The following is a 15,522-nucleotide window of genomic DNA, read 5'->3' as shown; positions in this document are numbered from 1 at the left end:
AAGGAGGGGGGGGGGGGGAGGGAGGGTATGGGTGTACCATTTGAGGTCATCATCACGGCACGCAGCCAGCCTCTTCTCCCATGTTGCATTGGACGAGCGCTTCTCGGCAGCGGTTGTTCCTACCGCTGTGGTGAGCGTCTTGGACACGGTGGTTCCCATTGTCAGGGAGGTGGCAAAGACGGGTGGGTTGGTTGGCGGTTGGTTGTTGGAGGGTGAGGGGGGGAGGGGGGTGGGGGGGGGGGGGGGGACAGCCATTGCCCAGCGAACACTACTCTGCATCGGCTCGTGGAGAGAAAGGGACGGATTGAGTGGGTGTGGGCATGGTGCTGAGAAGGAGGAGAGAGAGAAAGAGGCAGGGGATACGGATGGGTGACGCTGGGTATGGTGGTCGTGGCAGCAGTCGTGGGAGGGCAAGGGCGCGTGGCGCGAGTGCATCAACTGGGTTGGCCGCGACAATGGGATCGACATCGGGTGGGCTTCGCCAGTGTGGCCTGAAAACAGACCGGTCGAGAAGAAAACGACTGAGGATGGGGGGACTGGGTCGCCGGCGATCGAGGGTCTGGCGATGGAGCGCAGTCGAGCAGGAGATGACTGAGGACTCGGGCCAAGTGGGAGTCGGGGCGGGGACCGGGGCTGGGGCTGGGGCTGGGTCTGGGGCTGGGGCTGGGAAAGAGCCTGTCGGCTCGCTCGGGCTTGAAGAGGCCATGCGAAGAGCGCGTGAAAAGGCGGGATATGGAGTGCCGGTAACCAAAGTGCCCGAGATTCCAACAGACGAGCCTGATGCAGAGGCGAGCGGCAGCGGCAGCGGCAGCGGCAGCGGCAGCGGCAGCGGCAGCGGCAGCGGCAGCGGCAGCGGCAGCGGCAGCAGCAACAGCAGCAACAACAGCGGCAGCAGCAACAGCAGCTCGTCTCGCAGCATCATCAGTGGTATTGCAAGCACCGATGAAAGCAGTCATGAGCATGGCGAAAGTCTAGGCTCTGGATCTGGCAATGGCATCCACGGCAGAGTCAAGACGGCGGAGCAACGGCGGCGAGTAGTGGCTTACCTCGAGCACGAGATGGGCATCCGGCACGACGAGACGCCGCTCGAGGTGATGTCGGATGAGCTTGACATCGAGGCGCAGATTGCCATCTGCCACGAGCTCCTCGACGTGCCTGCCAAGATCCACGAGGTCGCATGGCTTGTGTTTGATCGCATGGACCGGCGTGGACGCGGCTGGCTGAGTATGGAGCAGACCGAAGTTGCCTTGCGCGCCGTCAACATCTGGCGCGGCCTCCGCATCCCGCACTACTCGGACATGTCGGTCCTCATGCATCGCTTTGATCTCGACGACAATGGACGACTCGAGTTTGTCGAGTTCCTCAACCTTCTCGTCCACGTTGTCGAGCTCACCCTCCTCTACTGGGGTGAGTCCATCTCCTACTCGGCGTCGGCGAGCGAGTCGTCACACTCATCTGTCTCGAGGAGTAGCTGCAGTAGCCACGCCACCAGCAGCTCAGCATCTGTGAGTTCCAGCTCGGACTCGGACGACCCCAGTTCTGGCTCGGGTTTGGACAAGCATGCCCAGATGGCCTTCTTTTCGCGACGCTATGATCCACATCGGTAGCGGTGGCTCGGGTGCGGCGAGTAAATCTGGGACTGCATGAGCACCGGACCGGCCGACGCTGGTGAGCGGCGCTGGTTATCAGCGACCAACATCTCACTCCCGCTTGCCTCAGCCGACCTCGGGAGTGGAAGCGTACAGTGCATGAGATGTTTGCGTTGCTAGCCAAGTCGGGATCGCTTGTGTACACAGCCATCAAGGGCTTGGATCTGTTTGTCAAGGCCGCCAATCTTCAGGCCAAAATCATGCCCGCCTCGTCACGCAAGACCAGGTGGATTCGGCTGGACGTGGGCGGTACGCAGTTCCTGACGACCAAGCACTCGCTGACGCAGGACAAGAAGTCGCTCTTCGGCCGGCTCTTTGCCCATGCCGAGTCGCTCGAGGGCGAGAAAGCGGTCAAGGCGAGCTGGAACTACAAGCTCAAGGCCGTGTGGTACGGCCCGTACTCGCCAGAGGTCGCCGTCCTCTTTGCCTCGCCACCCAAGCTCTACGATCAGGGCCTGCCCAAGGGCGCGTCGGCAATGCATCTGCTCGGCAAGACCAAGCTGCCGTCGCTGGCCCAGACAGCTGCCGCTGCCGCCGAGCGTGCTCAGGTCAACGCTCAGCTCAAGGACATCGACAAGGCCGAGCGCAAGCTGGCCAAGGAGCGGCTCGCCCTCGAGGCCCGCCTCGCCGACGCGCTCAAGAGCGAGTCGGACGTCGGCGGCGAGAGTGCCAAGAAGATCAAGATCCAACTGAAGGAGGTCGACGAGGCGCGGAAGGGCAAGATGCGTGAACGCGACAGTGTCAATGCCCGCATCCGCAAGCTGGACGCCCGCGAGGACGCCCAGCTTGCAAAGTCGTTTCTGCAGGGCGACGATGACATCCAGGAAGTTTTCCGCTTTGTGGCCAATCTCAAGTTCATCTCGCAGGAGAAGGACGACTTGTTTTACATCGACCGCGACCCGGTCCACTTTCGCCCGGTCCTCAACTACCTCCGCTACGGGCGCCTCATTCTCGACGCCGCTCCGGGCATGCCGCAGCCGGATCTGACCGGCGTTCTCGAGGAGGCCAAGTTCTTCCTCGTCCACGACCTCATCATCGAGGCCGAGCGGCTGCTGGCCGATCGAGCGCGTCAGGGCTTGTGAGTTTGAGCCGAGTCTCAGTCCGGGTCGGCTGCCTGCGGCAGCCGACCGCGAGCAATGACAAAGCGGACAAGACCCCCGGCGGCGAGGCGACGAAAGCCTGCGGCGGCGACTCGGAACTTGGCTGCAACGTACGTGTCGTACACGCCGGCGGCCGCAAGCGCCTCGGCATGTCCCGCCATAAACTGGTCAAAGCCGGCAAAGACGCCATCGGTCACATCGTCGACCACCACGCTGACAAAGCCGAGTGCCTCCAGCTTGGACCGCCAGCCGGCGGCGTCGTAGGCAAAGTTGGCGCGCGGGACACCGCCGGCAGCGAGGACGCATGCGAGGAGAGCCTTGCGGCAGACCGAAAGCTCGTCCCACGGCACAGCAGCCATGAGGCCGGCGGTGGCGAGCACGCCGCCCGGCGCGAGAACCCGGGCGGCGGCGGCGGCAAAGGCCTCACGGGTGGCAAAGTGGTAAGCGGCATCGAGGGCGAGGATGGCGTGCGGGCGGCGGCCATCACCGGCGACCACATCCTCGAGCTCCTCGGCGCGGGCGAGGACGACACGACCTGCCGTTGCTCCGCTTGCTTCAAGCCGCGCGCTGGCAATGGCGGCCTGCTGGGGCGCAGCCGTGATGCCAAGGGCGCTCGACGCGCCGTGGACCGAGAGCCACCGCTCGAGTGCATCGCCGCACCCGCAGCCGACGTCGACAACGTGCATGCCTTCACTGAGACCGGCCGCTGCCGCCAGCGCATCGGCGAGTCGCTCGTTGGCGGCGACAAAGGCGTTGGCTGCCGACGGCGAGGCAGCGAGCCCGGTCCACAGCCCGAGATTCATCCACGCCGTCGTCGGACCGCTCGCCGCCACGTTGAGCAGCCGATGCGAGGCATCATACCGCGACCGCGACGTGGCAGCAAGGTGGATGAGTGTCCGAAGCGGCCTAATCGCGATGGCCGCCACTACTCCGGAGACGATGCCGAAGAGAAAGGCAGCAGCGGCGATCGGAAGGGACATGGGACCAAGGGAGCGAGCTGAAGAGACGAGTATGATCAGGTCACATTCGTGGAAGCAAAGGGGATGGATAGCTGTCCGGGCGATTCTGTACTGTGCCTGTTCAGCAGATACACCTATCTATGTATGGGAGTGTGGGGGTCGTGGCCTGCTAGTGGTCGTCGGTGTCGATGGCCTTGCGGCGCTTGTCGTCCGGAGGCGGGTCGCCTATGCGGACGGCCGGGACACCCATGTAAAATCCGGGCTCTGTGATGTCCGAGGTGACGACCGAGCCAGCACCGATGACGGCGTTGTCACAGATGTTGACGGGCATGATGGTAGCGTTCGTGCCGATGAGGACGTTGTTGCCGAGAGTTGTCGCCTCCCACTTGTGGGCCTCGTCGGCAAAAGCGACGCGCATGTCGGAAAAGGCGTCGTTGATGAACTTGACGCCGTGGCCGATAAAGCAGTCATCGCCGATGGTGACGAGCGAGCACACAAAGGTGTGCGACTGGACGCGGGTCCGATTGCCGATGACCACGCCGGCCTGGATCTCGGAGAACGGGCCGACAAAAACATCGTCGCCAAGACGGCACTCGTACAGATTACACGGCTGAACAAGCGCACATCGCTCGCCGAAGACCACATCACGGATTTGGACCGCAAACTGCTTGACCGGCGCCCCGACATTGTCCGCCGTCGCCACCGCTTCCAAGCCTGCCACGTCAAAGCCGTCACCCGGCGGAAGGGACACCTTGGACATGCTTAGTATCACGCGCGCTCGCCTGCCTGCCTGCTTGCTTGCTTGCTTGCTTGCCTGCCGTCCGAAGTGCTCGTCTTTTTCGCCTTTGTCTTCTTGACCTATGCGAGAGTCGTCTAGTCTGTCCTCGTGAGAAAGGTCACCACCCCCTGCAAGGCCGGCGTCCTGCGGGGGGGGAGGGGGCGGGGATGGGCTCGGCTGGAGGCAGCCGGCGGTCGGTCATTTGCTCGCATACGGCTCGTGCTTCTTTTTTAGTTCGGGCAGTGCCAATTCGAGACGGCTAGATACCGGCCGCTCACGTGAGGTAGCAGTACAACAACGACAGAGAAGTAGTGATGCAAAGAAAGGGGTGATGGGTGAGGGAGTACATGCGGGATGGCTGTGAAGCTTCGTCATGTTGTGATGGTTGCGTCACAGAGCAAAGGCGGCGGCTGGTGAGTGAGCAGCGGTTCGCATTGGCGCCAAGCGGCGAGTGGCACTCCTCTCTGCCGCAACGTGCGGACGGGCGGAAGGAGCGGGCGGCGCGAGGTGCGGTGGCTGCAGGAGGATGACCAAGGCCACCGAGGCGGGCGACGAGGAAGAGAGGGGGAGCAAGGCTAGGGGCGAGGTGCAAAGGCTCAAGGCTAAGCGTGTGGTGGCGGCGGTAGGAGGCAAGCGCATGGTCCGAGTCCGCAAGGCGGCGGCGACGCGTGCGAGCAAGGCGGGCGAGCATGACGCTGGTCGGGTCCTGGCCACCCAGAGCTCCATCCGTGGACCGGTCTACCGGTTTTCTCCGGTAGTTGCCATGGTGGCCAAGGACTATCGGGTGCCAGATGACCCAGACAATGGTGATGGCAGTGGCGATGGCAGCGGCGGTGATGATGGAGACCAAGATCAAGGTGGCGGTGATGGCAAAGGGCACAAGCTCGCCTTTCGGTTCCTTAATACTGAGACTCGCATCATTCGGTCGACGCTCATGCTGCATGGCTATCACTGCATCGAGACAAAGAGCCAGGCACCGAGCGGACGCGTGGTGAGCGGGCGGGCGGCGGGAGGGCGAGCGGCGTCGAGATCGGACACGGATGTGGAGCAGATCTGTGCTGCTAGAGGGTCGGGCGCCGCCGCAAGGTCGGGCCCAGGCGTGAGGCCGGGCACCGGCGCAGCACCGCCGCTGCCGCCGCTGCCCAAGGCCAAGACGACGTGGTCGCTGCAGTGGAGCGGGTGCCACATCCGGCCGGGTGCGATGCGACGAATGGCTTCGTACCAGCGGATCAACCACTTTCCACGAGCGTTTGAGGTCACGCGCAAGGACCGTTTGTATCACAACGTGGCGCGGATGGCAGCGCGGTTTGGTGAGTCGTACGGGTTCATGCCTGCGACCTTTGCGCTGCCGCGCGAGCTTGATGCGTTTACGGCGCACTATCGGGCGCAACGGCGGCGGCGGATGTTTATTGTCAAGCCAACAACGCTCTCGCGCGGGCGCGGGATTTTCCTGGTCTCGGACTTGCGGCAGGTTGATGCTGCGGTGCTCGAGCACGCGTGTGTGGCGTCCGAGTACATCGCCAACCCGTACCTCATTGACGGGCTCAAGTTTGATCTCAGAATCTACGTCGTTGTCACCTCGTACTCGCCACTGCGGGTGTATGTGTACGAGGAGGGCCTCGCACGGTTCTGCACCGAGCAGTACTCTGCGGATCCGGCGCAGTGCGACAATTTGTTCATGCATCTCACCAACTACTCGGTCAACAAGTCGTCTGCCAAGTTTGTGGCCAACACCTCAGCGGCCGCTGATGGAGTCGGGTCCAAGTGGTCGCTTTCGGCGCTGTACGCGCGGCTGGCAGCTGACAGGGTTGATGTTGACGCCGTGGCAAGTGCGATCGACGACCTCATTGTCAAGACGTTTGTGGCGGTCGAGGGGCCGATGGGCAACGCCGAACGCTCCTTTGTCCCGCACGTCGGCAACTGCTTCGAGCTGTATGGCCTCGACATCCTGCTTGATGAGGGGCTCAAGCCGTGGCTCATTGAGGTCAACCTCACGCCGTCGCTCGCCTGCGGCTCGCCGCTCGATCTTAAGATCAAGGGCGAGCTGGTGGCAGACATGTTCAACCTCGTCGGGTTTGTCGACCCCAAAGCCGCCAAATCGATGCGTCCTCCGGCGGCGGCGTGTGACGTGACCCACGCGGCGCTCGAGGCACTCCTCGCGGACGAGTTCGCCCGCGCCGCAACAACTTCCTTTCGCATTCTTTACCCAGCCGCCGACGCGCCGTCGTACGTCAAATTCTTTGACGACAAGTCAACGGCGGTGCCGTCGCGGGTTGTCCGCGCGCTGTGGCGCAGGCCCGGCGAGCTTCGGGTCCTCGAACCGCCATCGGCCGCGGTAGTAGAGACCGAGCTGACCAAGCCGATGCGGTCAGCGGCGGCACGCCCGGCGACGGCACGCTCGCCAGCAAGGTCCAGAGCAAAACGTTGCTCCGAGTCCACGAGCGGGCGGGACGGTGGCCGGCCGCAGTCAGCCAAATCGACGCGGGCCAGCGGCGAGCGGTTGCGCGTCAAGCAGCTGCTGGCCTTTCCGGGCCCACTGCTCTCGATCCTCCAGGCACGGCGGACGTTCCAGGCGTATCTGGCTCGGCTCAGGGCGCGGCTGGAGAGCATGCTCGCGAGCGAGCCGCTCGACGTGGCAGGGGTGGCGGGCCAGACCAATCTCATCCACCGGTTTCTCCAGCGGACGGCAAGTGGAGGTGTGCCGGTCCTGCGTCAGCTGCCGTCGGTGGATGCGCTGATGGCCGACGCGGCGGATGCGCTGGCGGCACTGTCGGAGTTTGGCGCGCGGTACGCGTCAGAGACGACACGGCTGAGCGCGACGCCGGATGAGGTCGCTGCCCTCGGCAAGAGTCTTCTCAAGCCGAGCACCGGTGGAGGTAGCGCCAAGGGCGAACGCAAGAACGGACGCAAGTCCAAATCGCGGATGTCGGATAAGCTCTTTGACCGCATCGAGGCAACAGCGACCGAGGCTGAGCTCGAAATGCTCCTCACCCGGTTCACCGAACACGCCACGTCGGCTTCACTCTTTCTTGGTGGGTGAAGGAGCGGTTGGCAGCGAGTGAACGAGGTCCTGCACAAGCGAGACAAGCGGCGCGACAACAGCACCGCCGATAAAGGCTGCCACAGTTCGGGCGCGGGTCCGCGGGAGCATCAGCTTGCGGGCGCGACGGAAGAGAGTGGGGCGACGGGCGCGCGGCGGCCAGATAAGGGCGTTGGCAACAATGACTGCGTCTGTGGCAAGGACAGTGAAAACACTCAGGCAGCCAAGCTCAAAAGGCGACAGGATCCACGACTGTGGACGCTTCAGCTCCGCGTCGAGCAGTGCGAGCCACTGACCGGTGTCATCGCCGGAGGCATCGTCCGACTCGATGGCGTCGAGAGAGAGCGTGGCATGTGCGGCATCGTCGTCGGATGGAACGTTAGAGACGTCCGGTATTGTCATCAGCGATGGGCGTGAAGGAGCCGCAGCCTCGCCCGGGACGCGGATGCCCGCCTTGTCAGCACGTACGGCGGCGCGGCCCCGGACGGCTCGTGGGATCAAATGGTTCTCGATGACCTGATGTGCGCAGATGGCGACGACAAAGCCAAGATACGCCGAGGACATGAGTCGGGCAGGAGGCGGTAGTGGCAGAGTCCAGGGAGCAGCAGCGGTAGCAGCCACTGCAGCGTTTGTAGCCAGCGAGCCAGCGCCGAGAACAGCGGCCACGATGAGCGAGCGGCGGAAGGAGGCACACGCGTGGCAGGGGATGCCCTCCGAGGAGAGGCGAGCAGGCGGAGTGGGCGAGTACCACAGGCTCTCATGGACTTTGTTGGCTGCAATGAGTGCGCCTAGTCCGCCTACTGTCGTGGCGAGCCGGAGCATGCTAGAGATCGATCGAGTTGGGTGTTTGCCGTGAGTGGGGGGAGGGAGGGGGGTGAGGGGGACTGACAGGGGAACGCAGCTGACGGACTGGGTGCTGCAAGACGACAGACTACCACACATCCGATCTCCTCCACCATTCCACCATTGCGCCCATACCCTCATATGCTTCCATCTGGTGTATGAGATTGGAGAAGGACGATCGGAATGTTATCCCACGCCCGAGATCAGCCCCCCCCCCCCCCCCCCCCCCGGCCCCTGCCTCGCCCTCCTCTCCCCTCTCCTTGCCACTCAACTCGCCAGTCATGGGCAAGTCCAAGCGGAGCCGGCGTGAGGAGCGAGCCAACCAGCCGTACCGCATCAGGCAACGGGTGTACACTGCAGAAGGCGTGGAGATCGAGAGCACCATTCCGTCTGCTGATGTACTTGCCGGGCAGGCGCTCTCAGCTGTTACCGGTGGCCGTGTCCGCTCCTTCCATGACCATGCCCCTGCCGACCGGCGGATGGGCGAGGATGGCACCGATCCGACCGATGCAGGCATGAGCATGGAGGTGGTAGCCATGGACGGCGGTGGCGGGTCGGGAGGCAAGGGCAAGGGCAAGGCAAAGAAGAGCGGGGTGAGGTTGCTCTGACCATGGAGGAGATGGCCAGGGCTGAGCGGATCAGACAGGATGCTGCCGACCTTGCCGCCGCGGCTGGTATCGCCGAGGGTGGCAAGGTGGAGGAGGCTGCAGTGTATCGCAGCGGATCCAAGGTGACCAAGGGCGCGCTGATGCACAAGCACCGGTCAGAGTGGAAGCGGGTCCGCGAGGAGATCGCCGATCTCCGTGCAGCATCCAAGCGGCTCGACAAGCACGTGCTTGCAGAGAAGCAGGCCAAGAAGAACATCGCCCGCAAGATCAAGGAGATGTCCAAGGAGGTGAAGGAGCGTCACGCGGCCGAGATGGCGGCATGGGAGGCAGCTGCCAAGGAGCTTGGCGTCAAGCCGGTCAACTACGAGCCTGGTATGCTTAGCACCGCCGGAGCGAGCACGTCGACTGCAGGCGGCTCGGGCATGGACATTGTGCCGATGGACGGCGAGCAGGACGTCGGCCCGTCGGCCGCAAACGGCACTGTCTCGCTCTTTGCGCTTGGCGGGCGGGTTGAGACCTCGCGCGGGGCGCCGATCCCGCCTGCTGTGGCGGGGGGGAAGAAGAAGAAGAAGAAGCGTGGCAAGTGGGCGGCGCTGGTGGTCGACTTTTAGGGAGCAGCAGCAGGAGCTGACTAGGCCGCGATCTGGCGAAGGCGCTTGCGGAGGCGGGCCTTGATCCACTCGCGGTCGTGCGGGACGTACTGGCCCGTGGCGGACGAGGCCACGAGGCACGAGATGTCACCGAGCTGATCGATAAAGTTGAGCAGGTCCGAGATGTCGTACGAGAGGATGTCCTCGTCCGGGTTCAGCTGCTGCAGCCGCTGCTCGTACAGCTTGCACACGCCGTCCATGGCTGATGCCACAGACTCAAAGTCCGAGTACGTTCGCGACGACGGCTTGCGGTTGAGCTGAACGAGGACGATGGTGTGCGACTGGATGAACGTGTTGAATGCGAGGTGTGAGTTGGAGTGTGTCTTGGGAGGGAGGAGGGAGGGGGGAGCGGGGGCTTGCGACAGGCCTGCCACGGCGATACTACTTGCAGGCAGCAGCAAGCGGTGGTGGGGATGGGGAAGAGGGAGGGGGGGGGGGGGGGGGGGTGCTGTCGTACCATGGTGGGTGTTGGAGAAGTGGGAGAAGTGAGGGGAGTCGTTGAGTGTGGTGAGTGCGTGGGTGGGTGGGTGGGAGGGGAGGGGAGGGGGGGGGGGAGGTCTTACCAGCAAGGAGACGATGGATTCATGAGCTCGTTAGCTGGCAGGCTTGGTAGCTAGCTGGCTAGCTGGCGGGCGGGCTAACTGGTTGACTGGTTGACAATGCTGATTGCGTCTCGATCGACGTGGGGTGGTTGTGATCGTGGTTAGAGGCCCTTGTTAAAGGTAAAGTACTCGATGGGCTTGCCGGTGAGATCGACCTTGCCCTGGAACTCGGGCTCGAGGATGGAGGCCGGAACCGACTCGTCCTGCGGGAACATGGCGATGGCCATGGGGAGGAAGGTCATCATGCAAGTGGCAATGGTGACAACCTCGAGCGGAAGGGCAGCCTTGGGGAACTTCTTGAGGATGGAGGTGTTGCGGGCAATGACGTCCATGATGAGCGGCGGAAGGACCATGGGGAAGATGGGGAAGAAGACAGCACGGGAGAGGGCGGTCTTGGCCACGCCGATGATGCCGGCCTTGCGCGAGAGGCCGTGCTCGGTCCCAGTGTGGTCCTTGAGCATGACACCGTCAGTCAGCTCCTTGAACCGCATGATGACCATGCCGGCGGCACCGGCGGTGGCAACGGCAGCGTACGGCACAAGGCGGCCAACGACCGGCGGCAGCTTGGCGCCGTGCTTGAGCATGTACGACCGGCCGCTGAGAGAGACGCCGAGGGCCACCGAGGTGGCACCGACGTAGGCGGCGGCGATGGAGGTCATCGACTGCTCGGACGAGGCGTTGCGGTTGGCGTAGTTGACGCCGACGTTGAGCGACTGGTTGGCAATCTGGCCAGCCACCGTCATGGCGGCCGAGGCGCCTGGCCAGGTCATCCACACAATGAGCGGGATGTTGATGGGGATGAAGGCGGCCATGCGCAGCGGGAGCGGGATGGGCTTGCCGGTATCGGGGTGGATGACAGCTTCCTTGATCCGGCGGGCCTCCCACAGCTCAGCATCCGAGACCTTGGTCGAATCGACATGCCCAGCCCGGTAGGCCTCGAGCAGAGCCATCGAGTCATCGACCTGGGACGAGGTGATGAGCATGTTGGCCGGGTTCACCATGGACACAAAGTGCTTCCACCGCCCGTAGAAGGTCGACTGGTCGAACCTGGGTGAGGTGAGCGAGAACGGAGGGACGCCGGGTGAGGAAGCCATGCTGCAGTGCTTTGATGAGTAAAGAGGTGTGGTACCTGGGTTGGTTGGTTGGTGGTGGGTGGGGGTGGGGGAGGGGAGGGGGGGCACTGTCGTTGCGGATGGATGGCCGACTGGTGTCGTTGGGCGGACATGCGGGCTGCGCGAGGGAGGGGGGTGGGGGGAAGGGATGAGTGCCATCGGTGCAATCGGTGTGATCGGTGTGATGGGGATGAGGGGGGAATGACGGAGGGGACTGTTCATCCCATGTCTTGGCGAGGTGTAGAAACGGCGCAGCGTGCAGGCCTCTGACGCGGTCAAGAGTAGGACACTCGTCCCCAGCTCGTGTGCTGCGCCTCGACATGGATTCGCGCATCCCGCGGTCGGCGCCGTCGGCTACACAGTGCGATGCGCTTGATTTCGAGCGGACGTACCCAATGCTGGCGGAGATCACGTTTGATACGCGGATGATTAGGCTGGACTTGGCGACCGCCAACGCGCTCCGCCGCAGATGTGAGGAGAGCCGGCACAGCCTCGGCCGCGGCGAGCTCGTCGACGAGGATGATGGTTGTGTCCTAGACGCACTTGCGCAGGCCGTCGACAGCGCCATGACCGAGATGGGCATCAAGCACGCCTTTGTCCGGCTCTCGACGCGGTCACCCAAGGATGCCCGGATCCAGTCGGGTGAGGCCATGTCGGCACTCATCGACGAGGCGCTGTGCGACTTTGCGTCCGAGAACAACGGCTTTGACGCCTCGGGCGACAGCGACGCGGTGGTGGCGTCGGTCATTCGGGCGTGCGCCCAGGTCAACGCGGTCGCAAGCGGGAGCGAGGCTGTCGAGCTGCTTGGCAGCTCACGGCGGGTCTTCCAGGATCTCATCGGCCGGCTGCTCATGGCAGACGACGACGACTCGCTCGAGCTAGCGGTCCTAGTCAGGGCGTGGGCCGACGACGTATTCCACGAGCAGGAGCTCAGGTGCTGGGTATACTCGCGCCGACTCACGGCGGTGACCCAGTATTACAAGGCGCCGTATCTGGCGGCGTTGGACGCCGCAAGGGCCTCGCTCGTGCCTGCCCTCGAGGCCTGGTTTGCCACAGAGCTCCTGCCGCGCCTGCCGCCCGAGGTCGACACCTGCGTTGTCGACATCCTCCCGAGATGCATTTTCACGCCACACACCGGCGATCACCACTTTTATCTTGTCGAGCTCAACCACTGGGCGGCGACGACCTCATCGTCGCTGTTTGATTGGGCCTCGGACGCTGAGCTCCTCTGCTCAGGCGGCGACGGCGGCGAGGTGGTGTGGCGAATCCGGTCCGGCCCGGCCGACAACCCACGGGCCGCGCTGTACGGGCCGCTGCGTGAGCTTGCCGACAGCATGTACCCTGAAAAACGAGCAGTGAGTGCAGCATCCTGGTGCGCGGTGGTGTGATGGTGCATCCTCACAACCTAGAACCGCGAGAGATCGCGGCCAAAGATAAAGGTCTTCATCCAGTCGATAGGCACCTGCATCCGCGCGCGCCACGAGCCGAGCTTGGTCAGGTATGCCGAGCGCCAGACGAGCCAGGCGTGAAAGCCAGACAACGCGCCAACCGAGGCGCTAGACTCGGAAGAGGCGGGCTTGGGCTTGGCGTTGAGCTGGGCCATGGAAAAGTCAGCAACGCCGCGGTACGAGCCGATGTAGGCCAGCGCGCCTTTGGACTGAAAGTGGTACGGCTGAGAAGCGTCATGCCGACCGTAGACCACGTTCTTGAGGTGGTCGGCGAGGTAGTACGCCTGGGTCTCGGCCACCTGTGCAGTCTGTGGGTGGACGTTGTCCTCGATGGCGGCGCAGTCGCCGAGGGCGTAGATGTCGTCAAAGCCGTCGAGCTGGAGCTGGCCATTGACCTTGAACCGGCGCCGGAGGAGCGGGAAGCCACGGGTGGCCTCGAGGTGGGTGGTGAGCGGCCGCTCGCCGATGCCGGCGGCCCAGACGATGCAGGCCGATGGAATGACTTCGCCGTTGTCGAGGACGACGCCATTGGCCTTGACTGCGGTCACATTGTGCTTGACCAGCTCCATGTTTGCCCGCGACGTGATCGCCTTTTCGGTGTACGCGCGGAGCGAGGCGTGGAAGGTAGAGAGTAGGCCATCGCCGGTGACCAGCTTGACCTTGAGCGAGTCGGCCACCGACGGGTAGTACTTGACGACATCGGTGACGGCCATGTCGTAGAACTCGGAGGCAAACTCGACGCCGGTCGGCCCGCCGCCGACAACCACCACGTTGAGCAGCTCGTCGCGGCGCGCGGCCGAGAGGCGGCCAGCCATTGCACCCGTCGCTTCCTCGAGGTTGTCGAGGACCCGGGTGCGGATGGTGCGGGCGTGCGCGAGCTCTTTGAGGTACAGCGCGTGCTCTTGGACGCCCTCGAGACCAAAGGTGTTGGGATCCGAGCCGATGCCCATGACCAACACGTCGTAGCCGAGAGTGTACGGCTCGCCGGTCCCAACAACAGGCTCGCACATCACCCGTTTGGCCTCGGGATCAACATCGGTCGCCTCGGCGAGGTGAAAGTCGGCACCGGAGCGGAACCCGATGCGGCGCACATGCTCGATGATCGACCGGTGCTCGAGGGTGCCGGTGCAGGTCGAGGCGAGGAGCGGAGTGAAAAGAAAGTGGTTCCGTGGCGAGACCACTGTGACGTCAAACAGCTCGCGATCCACTGACTTTGCCAGCGCGTACGACGCCCAGCCGGTCCCGAGGATCACCATCCGCTTCCGCCCGCTCTTTGTCGCTTTGTTCGCCACGTCCAGTATGCTCCGCACGCTGCCTACGCTTGCGCTTGCCAAAGCTGCCCTTCCTACACTGCCTACAACATGCGTTACTCTCCGCACAAGCATGTTTTGCTACTGTCGCTTTCTTCTGAGTGATGTCGTAGTACGCTTCCTTGTCCTTCCCCACTCCATCTGATGGCCTCGCTCAGGCAGCGGCTCTCTTTTGTCGCTGCCACCATGTCGCGTCGCCGCCTCTCCCGCACCGTGCCATGACGCGCTTGATGGCCATCGCGCCATTATCCTTGTCCGGCGATGGGGTGGGAGACAGGCAAGTCCATACCAGTAATGACCTGTCATAGGTAGGCGGAGAGGGGGGGGGGGGGGGGGGCGTGCGGTTAGAGGTCTAGCCGATGAGATGGGGGCCAGCTCGCGGCCGACACGCGGCCTACATGCGGGGCGATGGCCACGAGGCGAGCCCGAGTCAGGCATGGCCGCTGGACTGTGACCCGCGATGAACTGCGGCAGACATAATGCGTGAACGAGCTATGTGCAAGGCTAATGCTTTGCAGCAGAGGCGATGACGCTCCGGGCTCAGGGCTCGATGTCGAGGCGATGCGGCGGATCGACGAGGCGGAGGGCGCCATGGGGATGGACGCGGATGCCGAGGACGCCATCCCACGGACTTGGGACGGCAAAGGTGGCGACGGGCGTCGGAGACGGGCCGTCGTCGGTCTGCTCGACTCTCCAGAAACGGCCCGTCAGACTGTTGGTCCCAGGCGTGTCGGCGATGGTGACGCCGACGATGGTGCCGACGTTGGCCCACGGCGCGGCCGAGTCAGCGATCCACTCGCCGTAGCCAGCGTAGACGTGGCCCGAGTCGAGATAGGCGGCGATCTGGTGTTTGCGCCAATTGGTTCCCCCCGCGACAACATGGAGCTCGTTGCTCCACTTGGACGGGACTGCCATGACCTCGGCCCACAGCGTGTGGACACCCGAAGCGGTGATGCAAGTCGCCGACCAGCCGTGTGAGACGATCGATGTATCATTCCACGCGAGCTTGTGCTGGTTCTCCCAAGGCGAGCCGTCTGGTATACGCGCGACGAGGCGACTCGCATCATCATCGACCGCCATGTGCAGGAGGCTTGAGCAAGAGAGAGATAGAGAGATAGAGAGTGTGTGTGAGAGAGATGTGGGCACGTGGAGATGCGACTGTTATGTCGGGCCTGACTGCGGTGCGGCGGCGGGGCTAGGAATGGCGGGAATAGCGGGAACAGCATGAGTGGCAGGGGACGGCGAGTCGGGTACCTCGCTGATGGTGGGGATGGTGACGACGGTCGGGATACGTGAGGTCGGCGACGGATCGCGCGAACCTTGGCGCGAGCCCTGGCGCGAGCCCTGGCGCGAGCTCTGGCGCGAACCTTGGCGCGAGCCCTGGCGCGAGACGACGCGCGATGACGAGCGCGAGCTGCTCTTG

At 64.0% G+C, this 15,522-nt stretch overlaps 10 protein-coding genes across 10 annotated transcripts in view; 4 read left to right on the top strand and 6 right to left on the bottom strand.

Moving 5' to 3' along the window:
- The window catches only part of AMSG_12005 (uncharacterized protein), a gene marked incomplete at both ends in the record, with an annotated part of 13,348 nt that extends 13,189 nt beyond the window's left edge, over window positions 1-159 (bottom strand). Inside the window, one exon of the mRNA XM_013901373.1 lies at window positions 38-159. Coding sequence (XP_013756827.1) covers window positions 38-159 — 122 coding nt within the window. The remainder of the gene's footprint in view (window positions 1-37) is intronic.
- Window positions 160-1,058: 899 nt separating this feature from the next.
- Window positions 1,059-2,743, top strand: AMSG_12004 (uncharacterized protein; the record flags this gene model as incomplete). The annotated part of the gene is made up of 2 exons (XM_013901372.1): window positions 1,059-1,467; window positions 1,746-2,743. The coding sequence occupies 2 exons, from the start codon at window positions 1,059-1,061 to the stop codon at window positions 2,729-2,731; spliced, it is 1,395 nt and encodes a 464-aa protein (XP_013756826.1). The 3' UTR covers window positions 2,732-2,743.
- Window positions 2,744-2,745: 2 nt separating this feature from the next.
- On the bottom strand, window positions 2,746-3,729 carry AMSG_06668 (uncharacterized protein; the record flags this gene model as incomplete). The annotated part of the gene is made up of 1 exon (XM_013901281.1): window positions 2,746-3,729. The coding sequence occupies one exon, from the start codon at window positions 3,727-3,729 to the stop codon at window positions 2,746-2,748; it is 984 nt and encodes a 327-aa protein (XP_013756735.1).
- Window positions 3,730-3,877: 148 nt separating this feature from the next.
- AMSG_06667 (acetyltransferase) lies at window positions 3,878-4,468 on the bottom strand (the record flags this gene model as incomplete). The annotated part of the gene is made up of 1 exon (XM_013901280.1): window positions 3,878-4,468. The coding sequence occupies one exon, from the start codon at window positions 4,466-4,468 to the stop codon at window positions 3,878-3,880; it is 591 nt and encodes a 196-aa protein (XP_013756734.1).
- Window positions 4,469-5,012: 544 nt separating this feature from the next.
- Window positions 5,013-7,607, top strand: AMSG_06666 (tubulin-tyrosine ligase; the record flags this gene model as incomplete). The annotated part of the gene is made up of 2 exons (XM_013901279.1): window positions 5,013-5,292; window positions 5,362-7,607. The coding sequence occupies 2 exons, from the start codon at window positions 5,013-5,015 to the stop codon at window positions 7,524-7,526; spliced, it is 2,445 nt and encodes an 814-aa protein (XP_013756733.1). The 3' UTR covers window positions 7,527-7,607.
- A 1,033-nt stretch (window positions 7,608-8,640) lies between these two features.
- Window positions 8,641-9,751, top strand: AMSG_12003 (uncharacterized protein). Its single transcript, XM_013901371.1, has one exon. It carries the CDS (start codon window positions 8,980-8,982, stop codon window positions 9,586-9,588), a length of 609 nt encoding a protein of 202 aa, XP_013756825.1. The 5' UTR covers window positions 8,641-8,979; the 3' UTR covers window positions 9,589-9,751.
- Window positions 9,609-10,136, bottom strand: AMSG_06663 (rudimentary enhancer; the record flags this gene model as incomplete). The annotated part of the gene is made up of 2 exons (XM_013901278.1): window positions 10,085-10,136; window positions 9,609-9,908 (listed from the first exon to the last, which is right to left on the bottom strand). The coding sequence occupies exons 1-2, from the start codon at window positions 10,085-10,087 to the stop codon at window positions 9,609-9,611; spliced, it is 303 nt and encodes a 100-aa protein (XP_013756732.1). The 5' UTR covers window positions 10,088-10,136.
- Window positions 10,137-10,330: 194 nt separating this feature from the next.
- AMSG_06662 (sideroflexin) lies at window positions 10,331-11,323 on the bottom strand (the record flags this gene model as incomplete). The annotated part of the gene is made up of 1 exon (XM_013901277.1): window positions 10,331-11,323. The coding sequence occupies one exon, from the start codon at window positions 11,321-11,323 to the stop codon at window positions 10,331-10,333; it is 993 nt and encodes a 330-aa protein (XP_013756731.1).
- Window positions 11,324-11,661: 338 nt separating this feature from the next.
- On the top strand, window positions 11,662-12,700 carry AMSG_06661 (uncharacterized protein; the record flags this gene model as incomplete). The annotated part of the gene is made up of 2 exons (XM_013901276.1): window positions 11,662-12,611; window positions 12,664-12,700. 2 exons carry the CDS (start codon window positions 11,662-11,664, stop codon window positions 12,698-12,700), a joined length of 987 nt encoding a protein of 328 aa, XP_013756730.1.
- A 46-nt stretch (window positions 12,701-12,746) lies between these two features.
- AMSG_06660 (uncharacterized protein) lies at window positions 12,747-14,045 on the bottom strand (the record flags this gene model as incomplete). The annotated part of the gene is made up of 1 exon (XM_013901275.1): window positions 12,747-14,045. One exon carries the CDS (start codon window positions 14,043-14,045, stop codon window positions 12,747-12,749), a length of 1,299 nt encoding a protein of 432 aa, XP_013756729.1.
- Window positions 14,046-15,522: the final 1,477 nt, after the last annotated feature.

The sequence above is a fragment of the Thecamonas trahens genome (assembly GCF_000142905.1).
Source record: "Thecamonas trahens ATCC 50062 unplaced genomic scaffold supercont1.30, whole genome shotgun sequence".
In the NCBI taxonomy this organism is placed as follows: domain Eukaryota; order Apusomonadida; family Apusomonadidae; genus Thecamonas; species Thecamonas trahens.
The sequence above is the reverse complement of the archived record's forward strand: the minus strand, read 5'-3'. Positions and strand labels throughout refer to the sequence as shown.

What these genes read in the sequence shown, in the direction of transcription:
- AMSG_12003 (XM_013901371.1), top strand. Translation starts at nt 8,980, where the DNA reads ATGGAGGAGATGGCCAGGGCTGAGCGGATCAGACAGGATGCTGCCGAC.